The 19,731-nt window shown below is 44.8% G+C and overlaps 1 protein-coding gene across 2 annotated transcripts; it reads left to right on the plus strand.

Annotated features, from left to right (window-relative positions):
- Positions 1 to 241: 241 nt before the first annotated feature.
- ZNF584 (zinc finger protein 584) lies at positions 242 to 18,778 on the plus strand. Of its 2 annotated transcripts, XM_080827824.1 has the most exons (4): positions 242 to 686; positions 1,610 to 1,736; positions 15,866 to 15,988; positions 16,817 to 18,778. In XM_080827824.1, exons 1-4 carry the CDS (start codon positions 648 to 650, stop codon positions 17,821 to 17,823), a joined length of 1,296 nt encoding a protein of 431 aa, XP_080683950.1. In that variant the 5' UTR covers positions 242 to 647; the 3' UTR covers positions 17,824 to 18,778. The 2 variants fall into 2 exon arrangements, with proteins under 2 accessions (XP_080683950.1, XP_080683951.1); XM_080827825.1 differs by lacking the exon at positions 1,610 to 1,736.
- The last annotated feature ends 953 nt before the right edge of the window (positions 18,779 to 19,731 follow it).

Genomic DNA, 19,731 nt, shown 5'->3' on the forward strand with positions numbered 1-19,731 from the left:
CTCCGCCCGGAAGAGCCTCTCACACTCCGACCTCTCCGCAGCGGCGCTCCCCGTCCCGCGGGCGTGGCTCCGAGGAAGGAGACCGGCGCCGGAAGTCCCGCCTCCCCCGGCGCGGCTCGCCGGAACGCTTCCGTCCCGGGCGGTCCTGGTGTACATCCGCGCGAGCTCCCCGCAGCGGCCTCCCCTGTCGCCTTGGCAACGAGCAAGCGGCCCCGCGAGGGGAGCTGGGAAGTGAGGTCTTGGAGTGACGGGGGGGCTAAGCTCATGGCGCCCGCTGAGGCGGCGGGACTTCCGGCGTTGCCCTCGAGCTTCTCCTCTTGCCGCTGCGGGTCGGGACGAGTATCCCGAGAGCTGCGCGGCGGGCCGACTTCCCTGAGAGGCCGCACCGCGGAGGACAGCGGCGGGGACCCCCGTTGCGCCCCTGCTCGCGCCGTGACTCCCGGGAATGACCCCCTCTTCCTGAGACTCGCTGTTGCCCCCTGCGGAGCGGGCGCGCGGGGTCTGGGCCTCCCACAGGCGGCTGCCCGGTCCCTGGGCACGTTTTAGACCCCGCTTCGGAGGTCCCACGGCCGGCGGGAGGTTCCTGCGCCCAAGGCGGGGTGGCAGGTACGACCTGAATAGGCCGAAATTCGGCGTCCGCCGCGGCCATGCTCCGCCCACAGCTTCCGACGGCCGAGGCGGCGCGGGTGAGTGGAAGGTGCCCCAGGCCTTGACACCCCCGATCCCCACCCAGTGGGTCCGGGTTCCGAATGAGCTCAGGAGGAGCGGGGAAGGCTGTGGCAGGTGAAGGGACAGCCTAGGCAAAGGCACAGGTGGAAGAGGGCCGGGGTCTCGGAGGTCCGTGTGCGGCCTGGTCGGGGGAGGGTTGAAGCTAAGAGCAGGTCTGCGTGGGGAGGTCTTCAGCGCAGAGCGGGGGGAGGGGGGATGCCCTTAGCAATGAACCTTGAAGGAGTGGGGTTCGACTGGGGCAGGATGGGATTGTGGTTGTTCTCATGGGGTCACTCTGGAGATGCCGTGTGCAGAACGAGCATGTGGCGGATTCCATTGAGTTGCCAGTGGGGTGAACGGGTGAGATTGTGCTGGGGGTGTGGAACTGTAACATGCAGTGGTACAAAGACTTACGTGCCTGTCAGGCAGGAGGGCAAACTGGAAGGTCTGGGAGCACGTACTTAGACCTGAGAGGGAAGGGGGAGCGTAGGTTTAGTTGCCTCTGGGAGGTGATCTGCGGGACATAGAGGGAATTGGCTGACAGGAGGTAGGGTGGGACCTGTGTGTCTGGCTGTTACACAGATGGCATCTGTCTGGTCACCAGCCTGTTGTTGCTGAGGGCAGGATGCAGAATCCAGCGTAACTGAGGAGAGGCAACAATGGAACTGGGGGCCCTGGCAAGCCTGTGAGGTCAGGGTCTTAGGAGGAGGGAGGTAGAGGGTATGCCTTGCGTGGGAGCGGGGGTTTAGGGCTCAAAGAGAAAGATGATGTATGTCAATGAGACATGTGGCAGGGCCCTGAGACACTGAGCGAGGGCCTGGATGTGTTCCTCTGTCCATGTTTTGCTTGGTTTTTCTGCCCACTGTTGACTCCTAAGGCTCAGCTGAATCAATCATTACAGGGCTTGGTGACCTTTGAGGATGTGGCTGTCTATTTCTCCCGGGAGGAGTGGGGTCTCCTTAATCTGACCCAGAGGAGCCTGTACCGTGATGTGATGCTAGAGAACTTTGCACTTATTGGCTCGCTGGGTAAGTCTCTCACACTCTCCCCTGGCAGACTGACCACCTCTGCCTTTTACCCATAGGAAGGTGTGTTCATCCTAAAGCCCACCACAGAGGCGGTTTGCTTCCCAGGTTCCCTGTGGTTGGTGCTGGCAGTACTGGCATTGGGCTGTGTGTTCTTCCTCCGCCTCCTTAGCACCTCGTTAGCAGCCTCAACGGCTGTTGGTCTCCTGGAGTAGGGCTTGGGTGCAGGTATTTAGTTTGCCCAACCAGCTCCACTCAACCCTGCCTCTCTCTCTGGCTGTGCTGAAGTCATGGCCCCTCTGTGCTCTGGGTGTTGATTTCCTTCAGAGGAGATTTTTTTATAGGGCCCTCCCTGGGCCAAACTTCAGCCATGAATTCGAATGAGTAGATCAATATGGGGAGTATTACCATCTTAATATCTTTCAATTCATGAACATGACATATCTTTCTATTTATTCAGTCTTTAACTTTTTTCAACAGTGTTTTGTAGTTTTCGGCATATAAGCCTAACTTTATTCCTAGGTATTTTGTTCCTTTTGATGTAATTTTAAGTGGAACTGTTTTCTTAATTTCATTTTAGGTTGTTCAGTGCTAGAATATAGAAATACAGATTTTTATATACTGATTTTGTGTCCTGTAGCCTTGCTAAGCTCACTTAACTAGTTCTAATAGTTTTTAAAATCATATTTCATTTTTTAAATTATTACTTACATATAATGTATTGTTTGTTCAGGGGTACAGGTCTGTGATTCATCATTCTTACACAATACACAGTGCTCACTGCAATACAAACCCTCCCCAGTGTCCATCACCCAGCCACTCCATTCCTCCCACCCACCTCCACTCCAGCAACCCACAGTTTGTTTCCTGAGATTAAGAGTTTCTTATGGTTTCTCTCCCTCTCTGGTCTCTTCTTGTTTCATTTTTTCCTCTCTTCCCCTAAGTCCCAATAGTTCCTTTTTAGCCTTGCTTCCCTTGCCTTTGGTGATGTATCTAGAAAGAAGTTTCTGAGGCCGAGGTCAAAGAGGTTGCTGCCTATGTTTTCCTCAAGGATTTTAATGGATTCCTGTCTCACATTTAGGTCTTTCACCCATTTCGAGTCTGTTTTTGTTATGGTATAAGGATATGGTCCAGTTTCATTCTTCTGCATGTGGCTCTCCAGTTTTCCCAACACCATTTGTTGAAGAGACTGTCTTTTTTCCATTGGACTTTCTTTCCTGCTTTGTTGAAGATTGGTTGACCAGAGAGTTGAGGGTCCATTTCTGGGTTCTCTGTTCTGTTCCATTGATCTATGTGTCTGTTTTTGTGCCAGTACCATACCGTCTTGATGATTGTAGCTTTGTAATAGAGCTTGAAGTCCGGAATTGTGATACCACCAGCTTTGGTTTTCTTTTTCAACATTCCTGTGGCTATTTGGGGTCTTTTCTGGTTCTGTACAGAAATAACATATTTTAGCATTATTTATTCCATTTCTTTGAAAAAAGTTGATGGTAATTTGATAGGGATTGCATTGAAAGTACAGATCATTCTAGGTAGCATAGACATTTAACAATATTTGTTCTTCCAATCCATGAGGATAGAATGTTTTTTCCATTTCTTTGTGTCTTCCTTAATTTCTTTCCTGAGTATTCTATAGTTTTCTGAGTACAGATTCTTTGTGTCTTTTTTTAAAAAATTAATTTATTTATTTTAATAAACATATAATGTATTTTTATCCCCAGGGGTACAGGTCTGTGAATTGCCAGGTTTACACATTTCACAGCACTCATCATAGCACATACCCTCCCCAATGTCCATATCCCCACCACCCTCTCCCATCCCCCCTCCCCCCAGCAACCCTCAGTCTGTTTTTTGAGATTGAGTCTTTTATGATTTGTCTCCCTCCCAATCCCATCTTTTCATTTTTTCTTTTCCTACCTCCCCCCAACCCCCCCACATTGCATCTCCACTTCCTCATATCAAAGAGATCATATGATAGTTGTCTTTCTCCGATTGACTTATTTCGCTAAGCATAATACCCTCTAGTTCCATCCACATCGTTGCAAATGGCAAGATTTCATTTCTTTTGATAGCTGCATAGTATTCCATTGTGTATATATACCACCTCTTCTTTATCCATTCATCTGTTGATGGACATCTAGGCTCTTTCCACAGTTTGGCTATTGTGGACATTGCCGCTATAAACATTCGGGTGCACGTGCCCCTTCGGAGCACCACGTTTGTATCTTTAGGATATATACCCAGTAGTGCAATTGCTGGGTATGGGTAGCTCTATTTTCAACTTTTTGAGAAACCTCCACACTGTTTTCCAGAGTGGTTGCTCCAGCTTGCATTCCCACCAACAGTATAGGAGGGTTCCCCTCTCTCCGCATCCTCGCCAGCATCTGTCATTTCTTGACTTGTTAATTTTAGCCATTCTGACTGGTGTGAGGTGGTATCTCATTGTGGTTTTGATTTGTACTTCCCTGATGCCGAGTGATGTGGAGCATTTTTTCACGTGTCTGTTGGCCGTCTGGATGTCTTCTTTGCAGAAATGTCTGTTCATGTCCTCTGCCCATTTCTTGATTGGATTATTTGTTCTTTGGGTGTTGAGTTTGCTAAGCTCTTTATAGATTTTGGATACTAGCCCTTTATCTGATATGTCGTTTGCAAATATCTTCTCCCATTCTGTCAGTTGTCTTTTGGTTTTGTTAACTGTTTCCTTTGCTGTGCAAAAGCTTCTGATCTTGATGAAATCCCAATAGTTCATCTTTGCCCTTGCTTCTGTTGCCTTTGGCGATGTTCCTAGGAAGAAGATGCTGTGGTTGAGGTCAAAGAGGTTGCTGCCTGCGTTCTCCTCAAGGATTTTGATGGATTCCTTTCTCACATTGAGGTCCTTCATCCATTTTGAGTCTATTTTTGTGTGTGGTGTAAGGAAATAGTCCAATTTCATTTTTCTGCATGTGGCTGTCCAATTTTCCCAGCATCATTTGTTGAAGAGGCTGTCTTTTTTCCATTGGACATTCCTTCCTGCTTTGTCGAAGATTAGTTGACCGTAGAGTTGAGGGTCTATTTCTGGGCTCTCTATTCTGTTCCATTGATCTATATGTCTGTTTTTGTGCCAGTACCATACTGTCTTGATGATGACAGCTTTGTAATAGAGCTTGAAGTCTGGAATTGTGATGCCACCGACTTTGGCTTTCTTTTTCTTTTTCTTTTTCTTCTTTTGGCTTTCTTTTTCAATATTCCTTTCGCTATTCGAGGTCTTTTCTGGTTCCGTATAAGTTTTATTTGTTCTATTTCTTTAAAAAAATGGATGGGATTTTGATAGGGATTGCATTAAATGTGTAGATTGCTTTAGGTAGAATAGACATTTTCACAACATTTGTTCTTCCAATCCATGAGCATCAAACATTTTTCCATTTCTTTGTGTCTTCCTCAATTTCTTTCATGAGTACTTTATAGTTTTCTGAGTATAGATTTTTTGCCTCTTTGGTTAGATTTATTCCCAGGTATCTTATGGTTTTGGGTGCAATTGTAAATGGGACTGACTCCTCAATTTCTCTTTCTTCTGTCCTGTTGTTAGTGTAAAGAAATGCGACTGATTTCTGTGCATTGACTTTATATCCTGACACTTTACTGAATTCCTGTACAAGTTCTAGCAGTTTTGGAGTGGAGCCTTTTGGGTTTTCCACATATAGTATCATATCATCTGCAAAGAGTGATAGTTTGACTTCTTCTTTGCCAATTTGGATGCCTTTAATTTCTTTTTGCTGTCTGATTGCTGAGGCTAGGACTTCTAGTACTATGTTGAACAGCAGTGGTAATAACGGACATCCTTGCTATGTTCCTGACCTTAGCGGAAAAGCTTTCAGTTTTTCTCCATTGAGAATGATATTTGCGGTGGGTTTTTCATAGATGGCTTTGATAATATTGAGGTATGTCCCTCTATCCCTACACTTTGAAGAGTTTTAATCAGGAAGGGATGTTGTACTTTGTCAAATGCTTTTTCAGCATCTATTGAGAGTATCATATGGTTCTTACTCTTTCTTTTATTAATGTATTGTATCACATTGATGGATTTGCGGATGTTGAACCAACCTTGCAGCCCTGGAATAAATCCCACTTGGTCGTGGTGAATAATCCTTTTAATGTACTGTTGGATCCTATTGGCCAGTATTTTGGTGAGAATTTTCGCATCTGTGTTCATCAAGGATATTGGTCTGTAATTCTCTTTTTTGATGGGATCCTTGTCTGGTTTTGGGATCAAGGTGATGCTGGCCTCATAAAATGAGTTTGGAAGTTTTCCTTCCATTTCTATTTTTCGGAACAGTTTCAGGAGAATAGGAATTAATTCTTCTTTAAATGTTTGGTAGAATTCCCCTGGGAAGCCGTCTGGCCCTGGACTTTTGTTTGTTTGGAGATTTTTGATGACTGTTTCAATCTCCTTACTGGTTATGGGTCTGTTCAGGTTTTCTATTTCTTCCTGGTTCAGTTGTGGTAGTTTATATGTCTCTAGAAATGTATCCATGTCTTCGAGAGTGTCGAATTTGTTGGCGTAGAGTTGCTCATAGTATGTTCTTATTATTGTTTGTATTTCTTTGGTGTTGGTTGTGATCTCTCCTCTTTCATTCATGATTTTATTTATTTGCGTCCTTTCTCTTTTCTTTTTGATAAGTCTGGCCAGGGATTTGTCAATCTTATTAATTCTTTCAAAGAACCAGCTCCTAGTTTCGTTGATTTGTTCTATTGTTTTTTTAGTTTCTATTTCATTGATTTCTGCTCTGATCTTTATGATTTCTCTTCTCCTGCTGGGTTTAGGCTTTCTTTGTTGTTCTTTCTGCAGCTCCTTTAGGTGTAGGGTTAGGTTGTGTACTTGAGACCTTTCTTGTTTCTTGAGAAAGGCTTGTACCGCTATATATTTTCCTTTCAGGACTGCCTTTGTTGTGTCCCACAGATTTTGAACCGTTGTGTTTTCATTATCATTTGTTTCCATGAATTTTTTCAATTCTTCTTTAATTTCCTGGTTGACCCATTCATTTTTTAGAAGGATGCTGTTTAGTCTCCATGTATTTGCGTTCTTTCCAAATTTCCTCTTGTGATTGAGTTCTAGCTTCAGAGCATTGTGGTCTGTAAATATGCAGGGAATGATCCCAATCTTTTGATACCGGTTGAGACCTGATTTATGACCCAGGATGTGGTCTATTCTGGAGAATGTTCCATGTGCACTAGAGAAGAATGTATATTCTGTTGCTTTGGGATGGAATGTTCTGAATATATCTGTGATGTCCATCTGGTCCAGTGTGTCATTTAAGGCCTTTATTTCCTTGTTGATCTTTTGCTTAGATGATCTGTCCATTTCAGTGAGGGGAGTGTTAAAGTCCCCTGCTATTATTGTATTACTGTCGATGTATTTCTTTGATTTTGTTATTAATTGGTTTATATAGTTGGCTACTCCCATGTTAGGGGGCATAGATATTTAAGATTGTTAGGTCTTCTTGTTGGACAGACCCTTTGAGTATGATATAGTGTCCTTCCTCATCTCTTATTATAGTCTTTGGCTTAAAATCTAATTGATATGATATAAGGATTGCCACCCCAGCTTTCTTCTGATGTCCATTAGCATGGTACATTGTTTTCCACCCCCTCACTTTAAATCTGGAGGTGTCTTCGGGTCTAAAATGAGTTTCTTGTAGGCAGCATATTGATGGGTTTTGTTTTTTTTATCCATTCTGATACCCCGTGTCTTTTGATTGGGGCATTTAGCCCATTAACATTCAGGGTAACTATTGAGAGATATGAATTTATTGCCATTGTATTGCCTGTAAGGTGACTGTTACTGTATATTGTCTCTGTTTCTTTCTGATCTACCACTTTTAGGGTCTCTCTTTGCTTAGAGGACCCCTTTCAATATTTCCTGTAGAGCTGGTTTGGTGTTTGCAAATTCTTTCAGCTTTTGTTTGTCCTGGAAGCTCTTTATATCTCCTTCTATTTTCAATGATAGCCTAGCTGGATATAGTATTCTTGGCTGCATGTTTTTCTTGTTTAGTGCTCTGAATATATCATGCCAGTTCTTTCTGGCCTGCCAGATCTCTGTGGACAGGTCCGCTGCCAATCTAATGTTTTTACCCTTGTATGTTACAGACTTCTTTTCCCGGGCTGCTTTCAGGATTTTCTCTTTGTCACTAAGACTTGTAAATTTTACTATCAGGTGACGAGGTGTAGACCTATTTTTATTGATTTTGAGGGGTGTTCTTAGCATGTCCTGGATTTTGATGTTTGTTCCCTTTGCCATATTAGGGAAATTCTCTCCAATAATTCTCTCCAATATACCTTCTGCTCCCCTCTCTCTTTCTTCTTCTTCTGGAATCCCAATTATTCTAATGTTGTGTCGTCTTATGGTGTCCCTTCTCTCTCGAATTCTCTCCTCGTGGTCCAGTATTTGTTTGTCTCTCTTTTGCTCAGCTTCTTTGTTCTCTGTCATTTGATCTTCTATGTCATTAATTCTTTCTTCTGCCTCATTTATCCTAGCAGTAAGAGCTTCCATTTTTTATTGCACCTCATTAATAGCTTTTTTGATTTCAACTTGGTTAGATTTTAGTTCTTTTATTTCTCCAGAAAGGGCTTTTATCTCTCCGGAGAGATAAAATATCTTCTATGCCTTTTTAGAGTCCGGCTAGAACCTTGAGAATCGTCATTCTGAACTCTAGATCTGTTATATTACCAATGTCCGTACTGATTAGGTCCCCAGCCTTCGGTACTCACTTTGTGGTGAGTTTTTCTGCCTTGTCATTTTGTCCAGATAAGATAAGATAAGATTTGCTTTCTCCTCCTCTAGAATTCCGCTGTTCTTGGTGAGTGAAGTTGGTCTTGCCTGGGTTTCTTATTGATCTTCTGGGGGAGGGGCCTGTTGTCGTCATTCTCAAGTGTCTTTGCTGCAGGCGGAATTGCACCGCCCTTGCCAGGGGCTGGGCTAAGTAATCTGCTCGGGTTTGCTTTCGGGAGCTTTTGTTCCCTGAGCGCTTTCCGTAGAGTACAGAGGACGGGAATGAAGATGGCGGCCTCCCAATCTCCGGCCCGGAGGAGCCGAGAGCTTGGGGTCCCACTCCTCAGTGCGCCCTCAGAGAAAAGCACCCAACCGCCTAGCCTCCCTGGCCTGCGGTCACGCCTGGAGGAAAGCAGCCAATTGCTGGCACTTGGAGAAAAGCGCCCGGTCGCTTCCATCTCTATGGCCTTTGGCTGCGCTCCGAGCCCACCCAGCCTGCGACCGGCACAAGGTAACCCCGCTCTGAGAGCTCACTCCTCGGCTCTGTCGCTGGAGCCGGCTTCCCCGCTCTAATACCTGCGAGCTCTGCGGCACTCAGACACCCCCTGTCCTTCTGTGACCCCGTGGGACCTGGGGTTACGCTGACCCCGCCTGGGCTTCCCCCCCGGTTTAGCCTCTGGAGCCATGTCTCCCAGTGGAGCAGACTTTTAAAAGTCCCGATTTTGTGCTCCGTTGCTCCGCCGCTTGCCGGGAGCCGGCCCCTCCCCCCGTGGTCTGTCTTCCCGTCGCTTTGGATTCACTTCTCTGCAGGTCCTACCTTTCAGAAAGTGATCAATTTTCTGTTTCTAGAATTGTTGCTCTTCTTCTCTTCGATTTCCCGTTGGATTTGTAGGTGTTCACAATGGTTAGATAAGCTGTCTAGCTGATCTCCTGCTACCCGATGTCGTCTCAGCCTGCTACTTCTCTGCCATCTTGACTCCTCCCCTCTTGGTGTCTTTGGTAAGATTTATTCCTAGATCTCTTAGGGATTTTGGTGCAGTTGTCAATGGGATTGACTCCTTCATTTCTCTTTCTTCTGTCTCATTGTTGATGTATAGAAATGCAACTGATTTCTGTGCATTGATTTTATTTTATTTTTTTTTAAGATTTTATTTATTTATTTGACAGAGATCACAAGTAGGCAGAGAGGCAGGCAGAGAGAGAGACTGGGAAGCAGGCTCCCCGCTGAGCAGAGAGCCCAATTCAGGGCTCAATCCCAGGACCCTGGGAGCATGACCTGAGCTGAAGGCAGAGGCTTTCACCCACTTGAGCCACCCAGGCGCCCCTGTGCATTGATTTTATATCCTGCCACTTTATTGAATTTCTGTATGAATCTATCAGTTTTGGGGTGGAGTCTCTTGGGTTTTCTACATAAATTATATCATCTGCAAAGAGTGAGAATTTGACTTCTTCTTTGCCAATTCAGATGCCTTTTCTTTTTGTTGTCTGGCTGCTGAGGCTAGGACTTCTAGTACTATGTTGAACAGCAGTGGTGAGAGTAGACATCCCTGCCATATACTTGACCTTAGGGGGAAAGCTCTGTTTCTCCCTATTGATAATGAAATTTGCTGTGGGTTTTCCATAGATGGCTTTTATGATGAGGTATTTACATTCTATCCCTACACTGTGAAGTTTTTTTTTTTTTTTTAAGATTTTATTTATTTATTTGACAGACAGAGATCACAAGTAGACTGAGAGGCAGGCAGAGAGAGAGAAGCGGAAGCAGGCTCCCCGTTGAGCAGAGAGCCCGATGCGGGGCTCGATCCCAGCATCCTGGGATCATGACCTGAGCTGAAGGCAGAGGCTTTCACCCACTGAGCCATCCAGGCACCCCCCACTGTGAAGAGTTTTTTTTTTTTAAAGATTTTATTTATTTATTTATTTGACAGACAGAGATCACAAGCAGGCAGAGAGGCAGGCAGAGAGAGAGGAGGAAGCAGGCTCCCTGCTGAGCAGAGAGCCCAATGCGGGGCTCGATCCCAGGACCCTGGGATCATGACCTGAGCCGAAGGCAGAGGCTTTAACCCACTGAGCCACCCAGGTGCTCCTGTGAAGAGTTTTTTAATCCAGAAAGGATGATGTACTTTGTTTTTCTTTTTAAGATTTTATTTATTTATTTGACAGACAGAGATCACAAGTAGGCAGAGAGTGGGGGAAGCAGGTTCTCCGCTGAGCAGAGAGCCTGATGTGGGGCTCGATCCCAGGACCCTGGGATCATGACCTGAGCCAAAGGCAGAGGCTTTAACCCACTGAGCCACCCAGGCGCCCCAGGTCATGTACTTTGTTAAATGTTTTTTCTGCACCTGTTGAGAGTATCACATGGTCCTTGTGCTTTCTTTTATTAATGTATTGTATCACATTGATTTGCGGATGTTGAACCAACCTTGCAGCCCAGGAATAAGTCCCACTTGGTCGTGGTGAATAATCCTTTGAATGTACTGTTGGATCCTATTGGCTAGTATTTTGGTGAGAATTTTTGTATCCATTTTAATGAGGGATATATTGGTGTATACTTATCTTTTTTGGTGGGGTCATTGTCTGGTTTTGGGGCCAAAGTAATGCTGGCCTCATAAAATGAGTTTGGAAATTTTCCTTCCATTCCTATTTTTTGGAACTGTTTCAGAAGAATAGGTATAGAAGAATAGGCATTAATTCTTCTTTATCATATTTTTAAAAAACATTTTATTTTATTTTATTTTTTGACAGAGAGAGAGAGAGATCACAGGTAGGCAGAGAGACAGGCAGAGAGAGAGGGGGAAGCAGGCTCCCCACCGAGCAGAGAGCCTGATGTGGGACTCGATCCCCGGACACTGAGATCATGACCTGAGCTGAAGGCAGAGGCTTAACCCACTGAGCCACCCAGGTGCCCCTAATTCTTCTTTAAATGTTTGGTAGAATTCCCCTGGGAAGCCCGTTTTCCCTGGGCTCTTGTTTCTTGGGAGGTTTTTGATTATTACTTCAGTTTCCTTGTTGCTTGTGGGTCTGTTCAGGTTTTCTATTTCTTCCTGGTTCAGTTTTGGTAGTTCATGTGTCTCTAGGAATGCATCCATTTCTTCCAGATTATCTAATTTGTTGGCATATAGTTGCTCATAATATCTTCCTATAGTTGTTTATATTTCTTTGGTGTTGGTTGTGATCTTTCCTCTTTCATTCATGATTTTGGTTATTTGGGTCCTTTCTCTTTTCTTTTAGATAAATTTGGCCAGGGGGTTATCAGTCTTATTAATTCTTTCAAAGAATCAGCTCCTAGTTTCATTGATCTGTTCTCTTGTTCTTTTGGTTTCTATTCCTCTGGTTTCTGCTCTGATCTCTATTATTTCTCTTCTCCTGCTGTGTTTAGGCTTTATTTGCTGTTCTTTCTCTAGCTCCTTTAGGTGTAGGGTTAGGTTGTGTATTTGAGACCTTTTCTTGTTTCTAGAGAAAGGTTTCTATCGCTATATACTTCCCTCGTAGGACCGCCTTTGCTGCATCCCAAAGATTTTGAACAGTCGTGTTTTCATTTTCATTTGTTTCTATGAATTTTTAAAATTCTTCCTGAATTGGGGCGCCTGGGTGGCTCAGTGGGTTAAAGCCTCTGCCTTTGGCTCGGGTCATGATCCTAGGGTCCTGGGATTGAGCCCCACATCGGGCCCTCTGCTCAGCAGGGAGACTGCTTCCTCCTCTCTCTCTCTCTGTCTCTCTCTCTGTCTCTCTGCCTGCCGCTCTGCTTACTTGTGATTTCTATCAAATAAATAAATAAAATCTTGAAAAAAAAAATTCTTCCTGAATTGACTGACCCATTCATTCCTTAATAGGATGCTTTCTAGCCTCCATGTATTTGAGTTCTTTTCAATTTTCCTCTTGTGATTGAGCTTGAGTTTCAAAGCACTGTAGTCCAAAAATATGCAGTGAATGATCCCAGTCTTTTGGTACCAGTTGAGACCTGGTTTGTGACCCAGGGTGTGATCTATTCTCAAGAATGTTCCATGTGGGGGTGCCTGGGTGGCTTAGTGGGTTAAGGCTTGCCTTCAGCTCAGGTCATGATCTCAGGTCCTGGGATTGAGCCCCACATCGTGCTCTATGCTCAGCAGGGGGCCTGCTTCCCTCTCTTTCTCTCTGCCTGCCTCTCTGCCTATTTTTGATCTCTCTCTGTCAAATACATTAAAAAAAAATTTTTTTTTAAAGAATGTTCCATGTGCAGTAGACTAGAATGTGTATTCTGTAGCTTTGGTATGGATAGTTCTAATAGTTTTGCTTTGTGGATTCCTTGATATTTTCCATATATATGACATTATGTCATCTGCAAATGTAGATATTTTTACTTCTTCCTTTCCTTAACTGACCTGGTTAGAATCTCCAGTACTTACTGAATAGAACTGGTGAGAGTCGACATCCTTGTCTTTTTCCCAACCCAACGAGAAGAGCATTTAGTCTTTCACTAGTAAGTATGATGTTAGCTGTTGTTTTTGCAGCTGCCCTTGACAGGTGAGGAAGTTGCCTTCTTTTCTTAGTTTGTTGAATGCATTAATCATGAAAGATCATTAGATTTTTGTCTAGTGCTTTCCCATATCTTTTGAAATGGTCATGTGATTTTTCCTCCTCTATTTTGTTAGCGTGGTATATTACAGTAATTGGTTTTCATATGTTCAACCTTACATTAGAAGGATAAATTCGACTCTTTTATAGCTTATAACCCTTTTATGTATTTCTGGATTTTGTTTACTAGTATTTTGTTGAGTTCTGCATCTATATTTGTAAGAGTTATCAGTGCATAGTTTTCTCATAATGTCTTTGTTTGGATTGAGCATGAGGGTAATTTTGGCCTCAATGATTGAGTTGGGAAATGTTACCTTTTCTTCTGTTTTCTGAAAGTGTGTGTGAAATATTTGTGCTAATTCCTTTTTTTTTTCTTTTTTAAGATTTTATTTAGTAGGCAGAGAGGCAGGCAGAGAAAGAGGGGGAAGCAGCCTCCCCGCTGAGCAGAGAGCCCGACGTGGGGCTTGAAACCCAGGACCCTGAGATCATGACCTGGGCCAAAGGCAGAGGCTTAACCCATTGAGCCACCCAGGTGCCCCTGTACTAATTCTTATTTCAGTGTAAATATTCATCAGTGAAGCCCCCTGGGCCTAACCTTTATTTTTTCACCCCTGTGGGGGAAGTTTTTTGTTTGTTTGTTTAACTATAACTAGACTTTCTATTTTTTCTTGAGTCAGTCTTGGTAGTTTGTGTCTTTTTTAGGAATTTGTCCATTTTATCTAAGTTACGTAATTTGTGGTCATATAATACAGTTGTTATAGTATTTCCTTACAGTTGTTTCTATTTTGTAATGTTGTTAGTGATGTCTCCTTTTCCATTTCTGTCTTTAATAAATTGAGTCTTCTGTGTTTTCTTGTCAGTCTAGGTAGCAGTTTTTCAATTTCATTGCTCTTTTCAAAGATCCTAGTTTTGGTCTTATTGATTCTCTATTTCTAATCTCTTTTTAATTTATCTCTGCTCATTATCATTTCCTTCCTTCTGGTAGCTTTGAGTTTAGTCATTTCTCTTTTTCCTGTTTCTTGAGGCCTAAAGTTAGGCTGTTGGTTTGAGATCTTTTTAAATATGGGTGCTGTGACATAGTAAGAAATACATATTTTGTCTTTGTCTCCAATTTCTAGCATAGCTCCTAAAAAACTTGGAATCCCTGAAGTGATGAGAATGTCTTTTGTGTGCTTATGGAATGACTGGTGGCTGGGAGCTCTTAGATAGCTTCAGGATAGGAGGTGGCCATCCGAAAGACCAGGGCATGATAGTAAGGTTGGATTTTGAGCTACCCTCCATCCCCATCCTTCTAGTCCTCTACCTCTGGCCTCTGTGGAGAGTAGAGGGGCTGGAGACTGACCCAATCACCAGTGGTCAATGATTTAACTAATTATACATCATTATGAAATCTCTATAGAAACTGCTAAATAACAGAGTTCAGAGAGCTTCTGGGTTGCTGGGAAAATGGTGCCACTGGAGGGCATGGATGCCCCTTACCCTCTGCTTCCTCACCCGCCACTCCCATCTCCACCCCCGGCATACTTTGCCCTTTGAATTTCTTCCATTGGGCGGTTCCTGAGTTGTGTACTTTATAGTAATAATCTGGTGATACTAAGTAAACTCTTTTCTTGAGTTCTATGAGCCATTATAGCAAATTATTGAACTTGAGAAGGGATTCATATATTTGTGGGAATCCCTGATTTATAGCCAGTTAGTCAGAAAAATGGGAGTCTTGGACTTCCAACTGTTGTCTAAAGTGTGGGCGGTCTGGGGAGGCTGAACCTGTAACCTGTGGGATCTGACACTGATTCCAGGTAGTTAGTATCAGAATTTAATTGAATCCTTGGACACAACGTTGGTGTCTGATTGTTAGAGATGTGGCATGGAACAACCGCCCTACATCTTACCCACATTTGGTGTCATAGGTGTTATGAGTAGGGGTGGCTGGATGGCTTAGTCACTTAAGCGTCTGCCTTTGGCTCAGGTCATGATCCTGGGGTCCTGGGATTGAGCCCCACATCAGGCTCTCTGATCAGCATGGAGTCTGCTTCTCCCTCTTCCTCTCCCCCTGCTTCTCTCTCTTTCAAATTAAAAAAAAAAAAATCTTTAAAAAGAAGAAGAAGAAGAAGAAGAAGAAGTGCTATGAGTAAAACACCATGGAGGTGTTTATAGCTCTGAACTGCTATGTTCCATTACTTTTGATATGTTGTGTTTTCATTTTCATTCATCTCAAAGTGCTTTGTAGCTTTCTTTTTGTTTTTTTAGGTGTGTTTTATTTAAATTCCATAAATTTGTGAGTTTCCCAAATTCTTTCTGTTGATTTCTATTTTAATTCCTTTGTGGTCAGAAAACATACTTTGTGTGATTTCAGTCCTCTGAAATCTGTTGAGACCTGTTTTATGTCCTAGCAAATGGTGTGTTCTGGAGAATGTTCCATGTTTGTGTGAGAACATGAGAATACATATTCTGCTTTTGTTATGTGGTAGGCTCTATAGATGTCTGTTAAGTTTAGCTGATTTCTGGTGTTATTCAAGTGCTATTTGCTTGTTTTCTGCCTAGTGGTTCTGTTCATTATTGAAAGTTAGAAGTTGAAATCTTCAACTATTATTATTTGTCTATTGTTTTACTTCAGTTATGTCAGTTTACCTTCAGTGTAAGGTTCTTTCAAAATAAATTGTGGTAAAACACAACATGGAGTCTTCCTGCTTAGCAAATTTTCCAATGTGCCGAGGAGGTTTGTTTTCTAATACTCCATTTTCTTCATGGTTGGCATGATGACATGAGCTTCCTATGGGGTTGGGGTGATGTTCCTTGGCTTGGGCTGGCCTCTTACTACCTTTCTCCCTCGTAGGATTTGCACCTTCAAGGTCCCATGTGGTTGCCCAACTGGAAAGTGAAGAAGAGCTCTGTGTGCCCAACATGGTGGACTTGACTCTAGGAAGCAGAGCAGAGTCCAGGAGGGGCCCTGTTCCTGGTGAGTAGGGCTGGGTGATGCCTTGGTTTCAGTGATGGGCTCACAGCATGCTGGGTATCAGTGTGCACCTGCGTTTTGGTGCTAAGGCCAGTGACCACATACTATTTCCACCTTTCCTCTCCCTTCTGGACACACTGTGTGATCTTGCTGTCCCTACCATGACTTTCAGGACCTAGATGACCCACCTCCCTGGCCTCTGTGTCAGTTTAGAGCTGTCCACTGGTGACTTGAGATGTGTACATACCCTTAAATAATACTTGAATACCAGCTCCTCTGTTAGCATTGCCTTTTCATTGGAGCAATCACGTCCCCTTCACAGTGCTCCCTGTCACCAGCGGCTGAGGCCCTGCTCGAAGCCATTGAAAGGAGTGACTTGGAGATCTCACCTCTTCTCCCTGCACTGCTCCCATCTTGTGTCCTTGTCCCTGCTGAGCTCTTTCCTATTCTGTGATCTGGCGGAGCCCTTTTCTGCTGGGGCAGCCCTTTCTCACCCAGACTCTTCCTAGCAACCTCCTGGCAACTCTCTGGACTCCTTTTCGATGTGTCTGACATGCGTGTTTTGTTTTGTTTTGTTTTTAAAGATTTTATTTATTTGACAGAGATCACAAGTAGGCAGAGAGGCAGGCAGAGAGGGGGAAGGGAAGCAGGCTCCCTGCCGAGCAGGGAGCCCGATGCGGGGCTCGATCCCAGGAGCCTGGGATCATGACCTGAGCCGAAAGCAGAGGCTTAACCCACTGAGCCACCAAGGCGCCCCCTGACATGCGTTTCTGATGAAGGTGCCTCCTCCTTCTGATCCAATGCTCAGTAACTGGCTTTTCTCTGTTTTAGGTCGTCCGTGTAGACTGGAGGATGAGGAAGTCTCCCCAGAGCAGATGAAGAGCTACGGAGTCCGCCTATCAGAAAGGCCCTTTCTGTGTGAGGAGTCTGGGAACGATGTCCCAGCCACCACGGGCCTCCTCCAGCACCAGGCCGCCCACAGCCAGGAGAAGCTACACAAGAGCCCCAAGCCTGGGGAGGCCTTCCCCGTCAGCTTCAGTTGCCAGGAGCAGCAGGGACTCCACTCCACACAGAAGGCCTTCAAGTGCAGCGTCTGTGGGAAAGCCTTCCTGAAGGCATTTGCACTCCTCGACCATCTGATAACTCGCCCCAAAGAGAGACCCTTTAGATGCCTGAAAGGTGGAAATGCCCCCAAAGAGAAATCCACCCATGTTAGTTACCCAAAAATTCACACTGCAGAAACATCCCATGTGTGTAATGAGTGCGGAAAGGTTTTCAGTTATCCATCTAAACTGAGGAAGCACCAGAAGGTTCACACAGGCATAAAACCTTTCAAGTGTGGTGAGTGTGGCAAAACTTTCAACCGCAAAGATGCGCTCGTTCTGCACCAGAGAATTCACACTGGAGAAAGGCCTTATGAGTGTAGCGAATGTGGGAAAACCTTCAGCGTTCTGTCTACCCGCATTCGGCACCGGAAAGTTCACATTGGAGAAAGGCCCTACGAGTGCAGGGAATGTGGGAAGTTCTTTAAATACAACCATAGCTTCATTCTTCACCAGAGAGTCCACACTGGAGAAAGGCCCTATGAGTGCAGCGAATGTGGGAAAACTTACGTGACCCGCTCTGGCCTGTATCAGCACTGGAAAGTTCACACTGGAGAACGGCCCTACGAGTGCAGCCTGTGCGGGAAGACCTTCACCACGAGGTCCTACCGCAATCGGCACCAGCAGTTCCACACTGAAGAGAGATCCTATGAATGTACAGAATGTGGGAAAGCCTTCAAACATAGTTCTACCCTCCTTCAGCACAAGAAAGTCCACACTGGAGAAAGGCCATAAGGAGACGGAGCATATTGGAAAGCCTGTAGCCGGGGCTGGGCACCTTGTTCAACATGAAAGGGCTCCCTCCGGAAAGCAGATTGAGGAGAGTAGCCATTTGAAAGCTAAACCTGGCATACCCCAGCATGTGCTGCGGCGTGGCAGGTGTGTAGGAAGCTTCCAGAAGCTAGGTTGCACTCCAACCTGCCGAGGCTGTTGGCAGTGCGAAGTCACCGCTGGTTTCTGTGACAGAAGCCGTCCCACCTCCACCACCTGGCAGGAGCCAAGGTGTGCATCAGTCATGTCAACGTGCTCCGAACGGCAGACCTCCTTAGTCCCCACTCTGTCGAGGAAAGAATCATGAGTGGTGGACCCCACAATGGGCCTCATTGCCCCCCCAACTGGGTATGTCTGTGACCAGTAGCTGGTCAAGAGTAGCTGAGCTGTGTCCACTGGGGACTTCCAGAGAAGATTAATCATTTCCATGGACACAGTGGACACACTACATGGTTCCTGTCGTGGATTCATCCACCCCTGGACCTGTCTCACGCTCCCTGGAATGTGTTAGGTAATGAAAGCTTTACTGTTTACACCATGTTTAATATTGGGGGTTCTGAAAAACAAAACACAACAAAACATATTTAATATTGGGGGTTCTAGTCACTGTGTATGGAGGGACTGAGAACTGAACTGGGCTCATGAAGAGAGGGACTGGCTTCTGTGGGGACAGGTCCCTGACTTTTGTTGCCTTACTGGGGACGGCAGGATGTTCACCTCATGGCCATACCCTGGTCCTAAAATGAAGACCATGCAGTCCTGGGATGTGGCCAGTGCTCCTGGCGTCCGTGCGTACCGCGGCCTTCGTTGTTTTTGCTGCCAAGGGAGAGAAGTGATATCCTCTGTTTTGTGGGGTCTTTTGATTTCAAAATTTTGGGAAACTAATTTCCCAAAAGGTCAATAAAATGTCAGTTCAACAAAACTTGTGTGTTGTAGATTTCTAGATGTGTCCCTGGTCCAAAAAGTACGCTTCCTGTGAAGAAGAGAATGTTAACTTGGAGACATGTTTAGAGAGAGAACTGTGGCCCTACACTTGACGGGCTTTGAGCCACAGTGCTCAGCCAGTACCATGTGTTGGGGTTGGAAACCACTGCTGCTTTCTGTAAATTGGGTGATTCTTCTCCCTGATCCCCCACTCTCGCCACTGATGAGAGGTGATGACCACGCAGGGTAGAAACGCAGTCAGGCTTGAAAAGTCCGGGAACTTGGGGCACCTGGGTGGCTCGGCCGGTTAAGTGTCTGACTGTGTACGTTTGCTTATTTAGACATTTCATACAAATGGAGTCACACAGTATGTTTTTCTGTGAATGGCGTTCACTTAGCATAATATATATGAGGTTCATCCATGCTGTAAAACATGTCAGGACTTCATTCCATCTTATGGCCAAATAATATTTACCATGGTTTGTTTATTCGTTCGTCAGTTGATTGGGTCTTGTTTGTGTTGTTTTGTTTCCACTTTTCGGGTGTTATGAAAAATGTTGCTATGAACATTCAAGTACAAGGTGTTGTATAAGTATGTTTTCATTTCTTTTGGGTAGATAAATAGAAATGGGATTGCCAAACTGTTTGCCAAATTGGCAGCACCGTTGTATAGCTCCACAGCGGTGTATGAGCATTCCAACTTTTCTACTTCCTTATCAATACTTGTTGTCTGTTTTCCCGTAGATAGCCTAGGGGGTGTGAAGTGGTTTTGATTTGCATTTCTTTAATGACCAGTGGTGTTGAGCAACTTTTCATGTGTTTACTGGCAGTTTATATGTGTGTGTGTGTGTGTGTGTGTGTGTGTGTATAGCAGAGGCCTGGCATCAGGCCAAAGGTTCAGGCATCAAAGAGAAGAGAAAAACTGACACCAACTTGGAGAGAAAATGT

The sequence above is a fragment of the Martes martes genome (assembly GCF_963455335.1).
Source record: "Martes martes genome assembly, chromosome: 17".
In the NCBI taxonomy this organism is placed as follows: Eukaryota; Metazoa; Chordata; class Mammalia; order Carnivora; family Mustelidae; genus Martes; species Martes martes.

What these genes read in the sequence shown, in the direction of transcription:
- ZNF584 (XM_080827824.1), top strand. Translation starts at nt 648, where the DNA reads ATGCTCCGCCCACAGCTTCCGACGGCCGAGGCGGCGCGG. An exon ending in CGACGGCCGAGGCGGCGCGG is followed by an intron (nt 687 to 1,609) that starts GTGAGTGGAAGG and finishes CAATCATTACAG; the next exon opens with GGCTTGGTGACCTTTGAGGA. An exon ending in TGCACTTATTGGCTCGCTGG is followed by an intron (nt 1,737 to 15,865) that starts GTAAGTCTCTCA and finishes TCTCCCTCGTAG; the next exon opens with GATTTGCACCTTCAAGGTCC.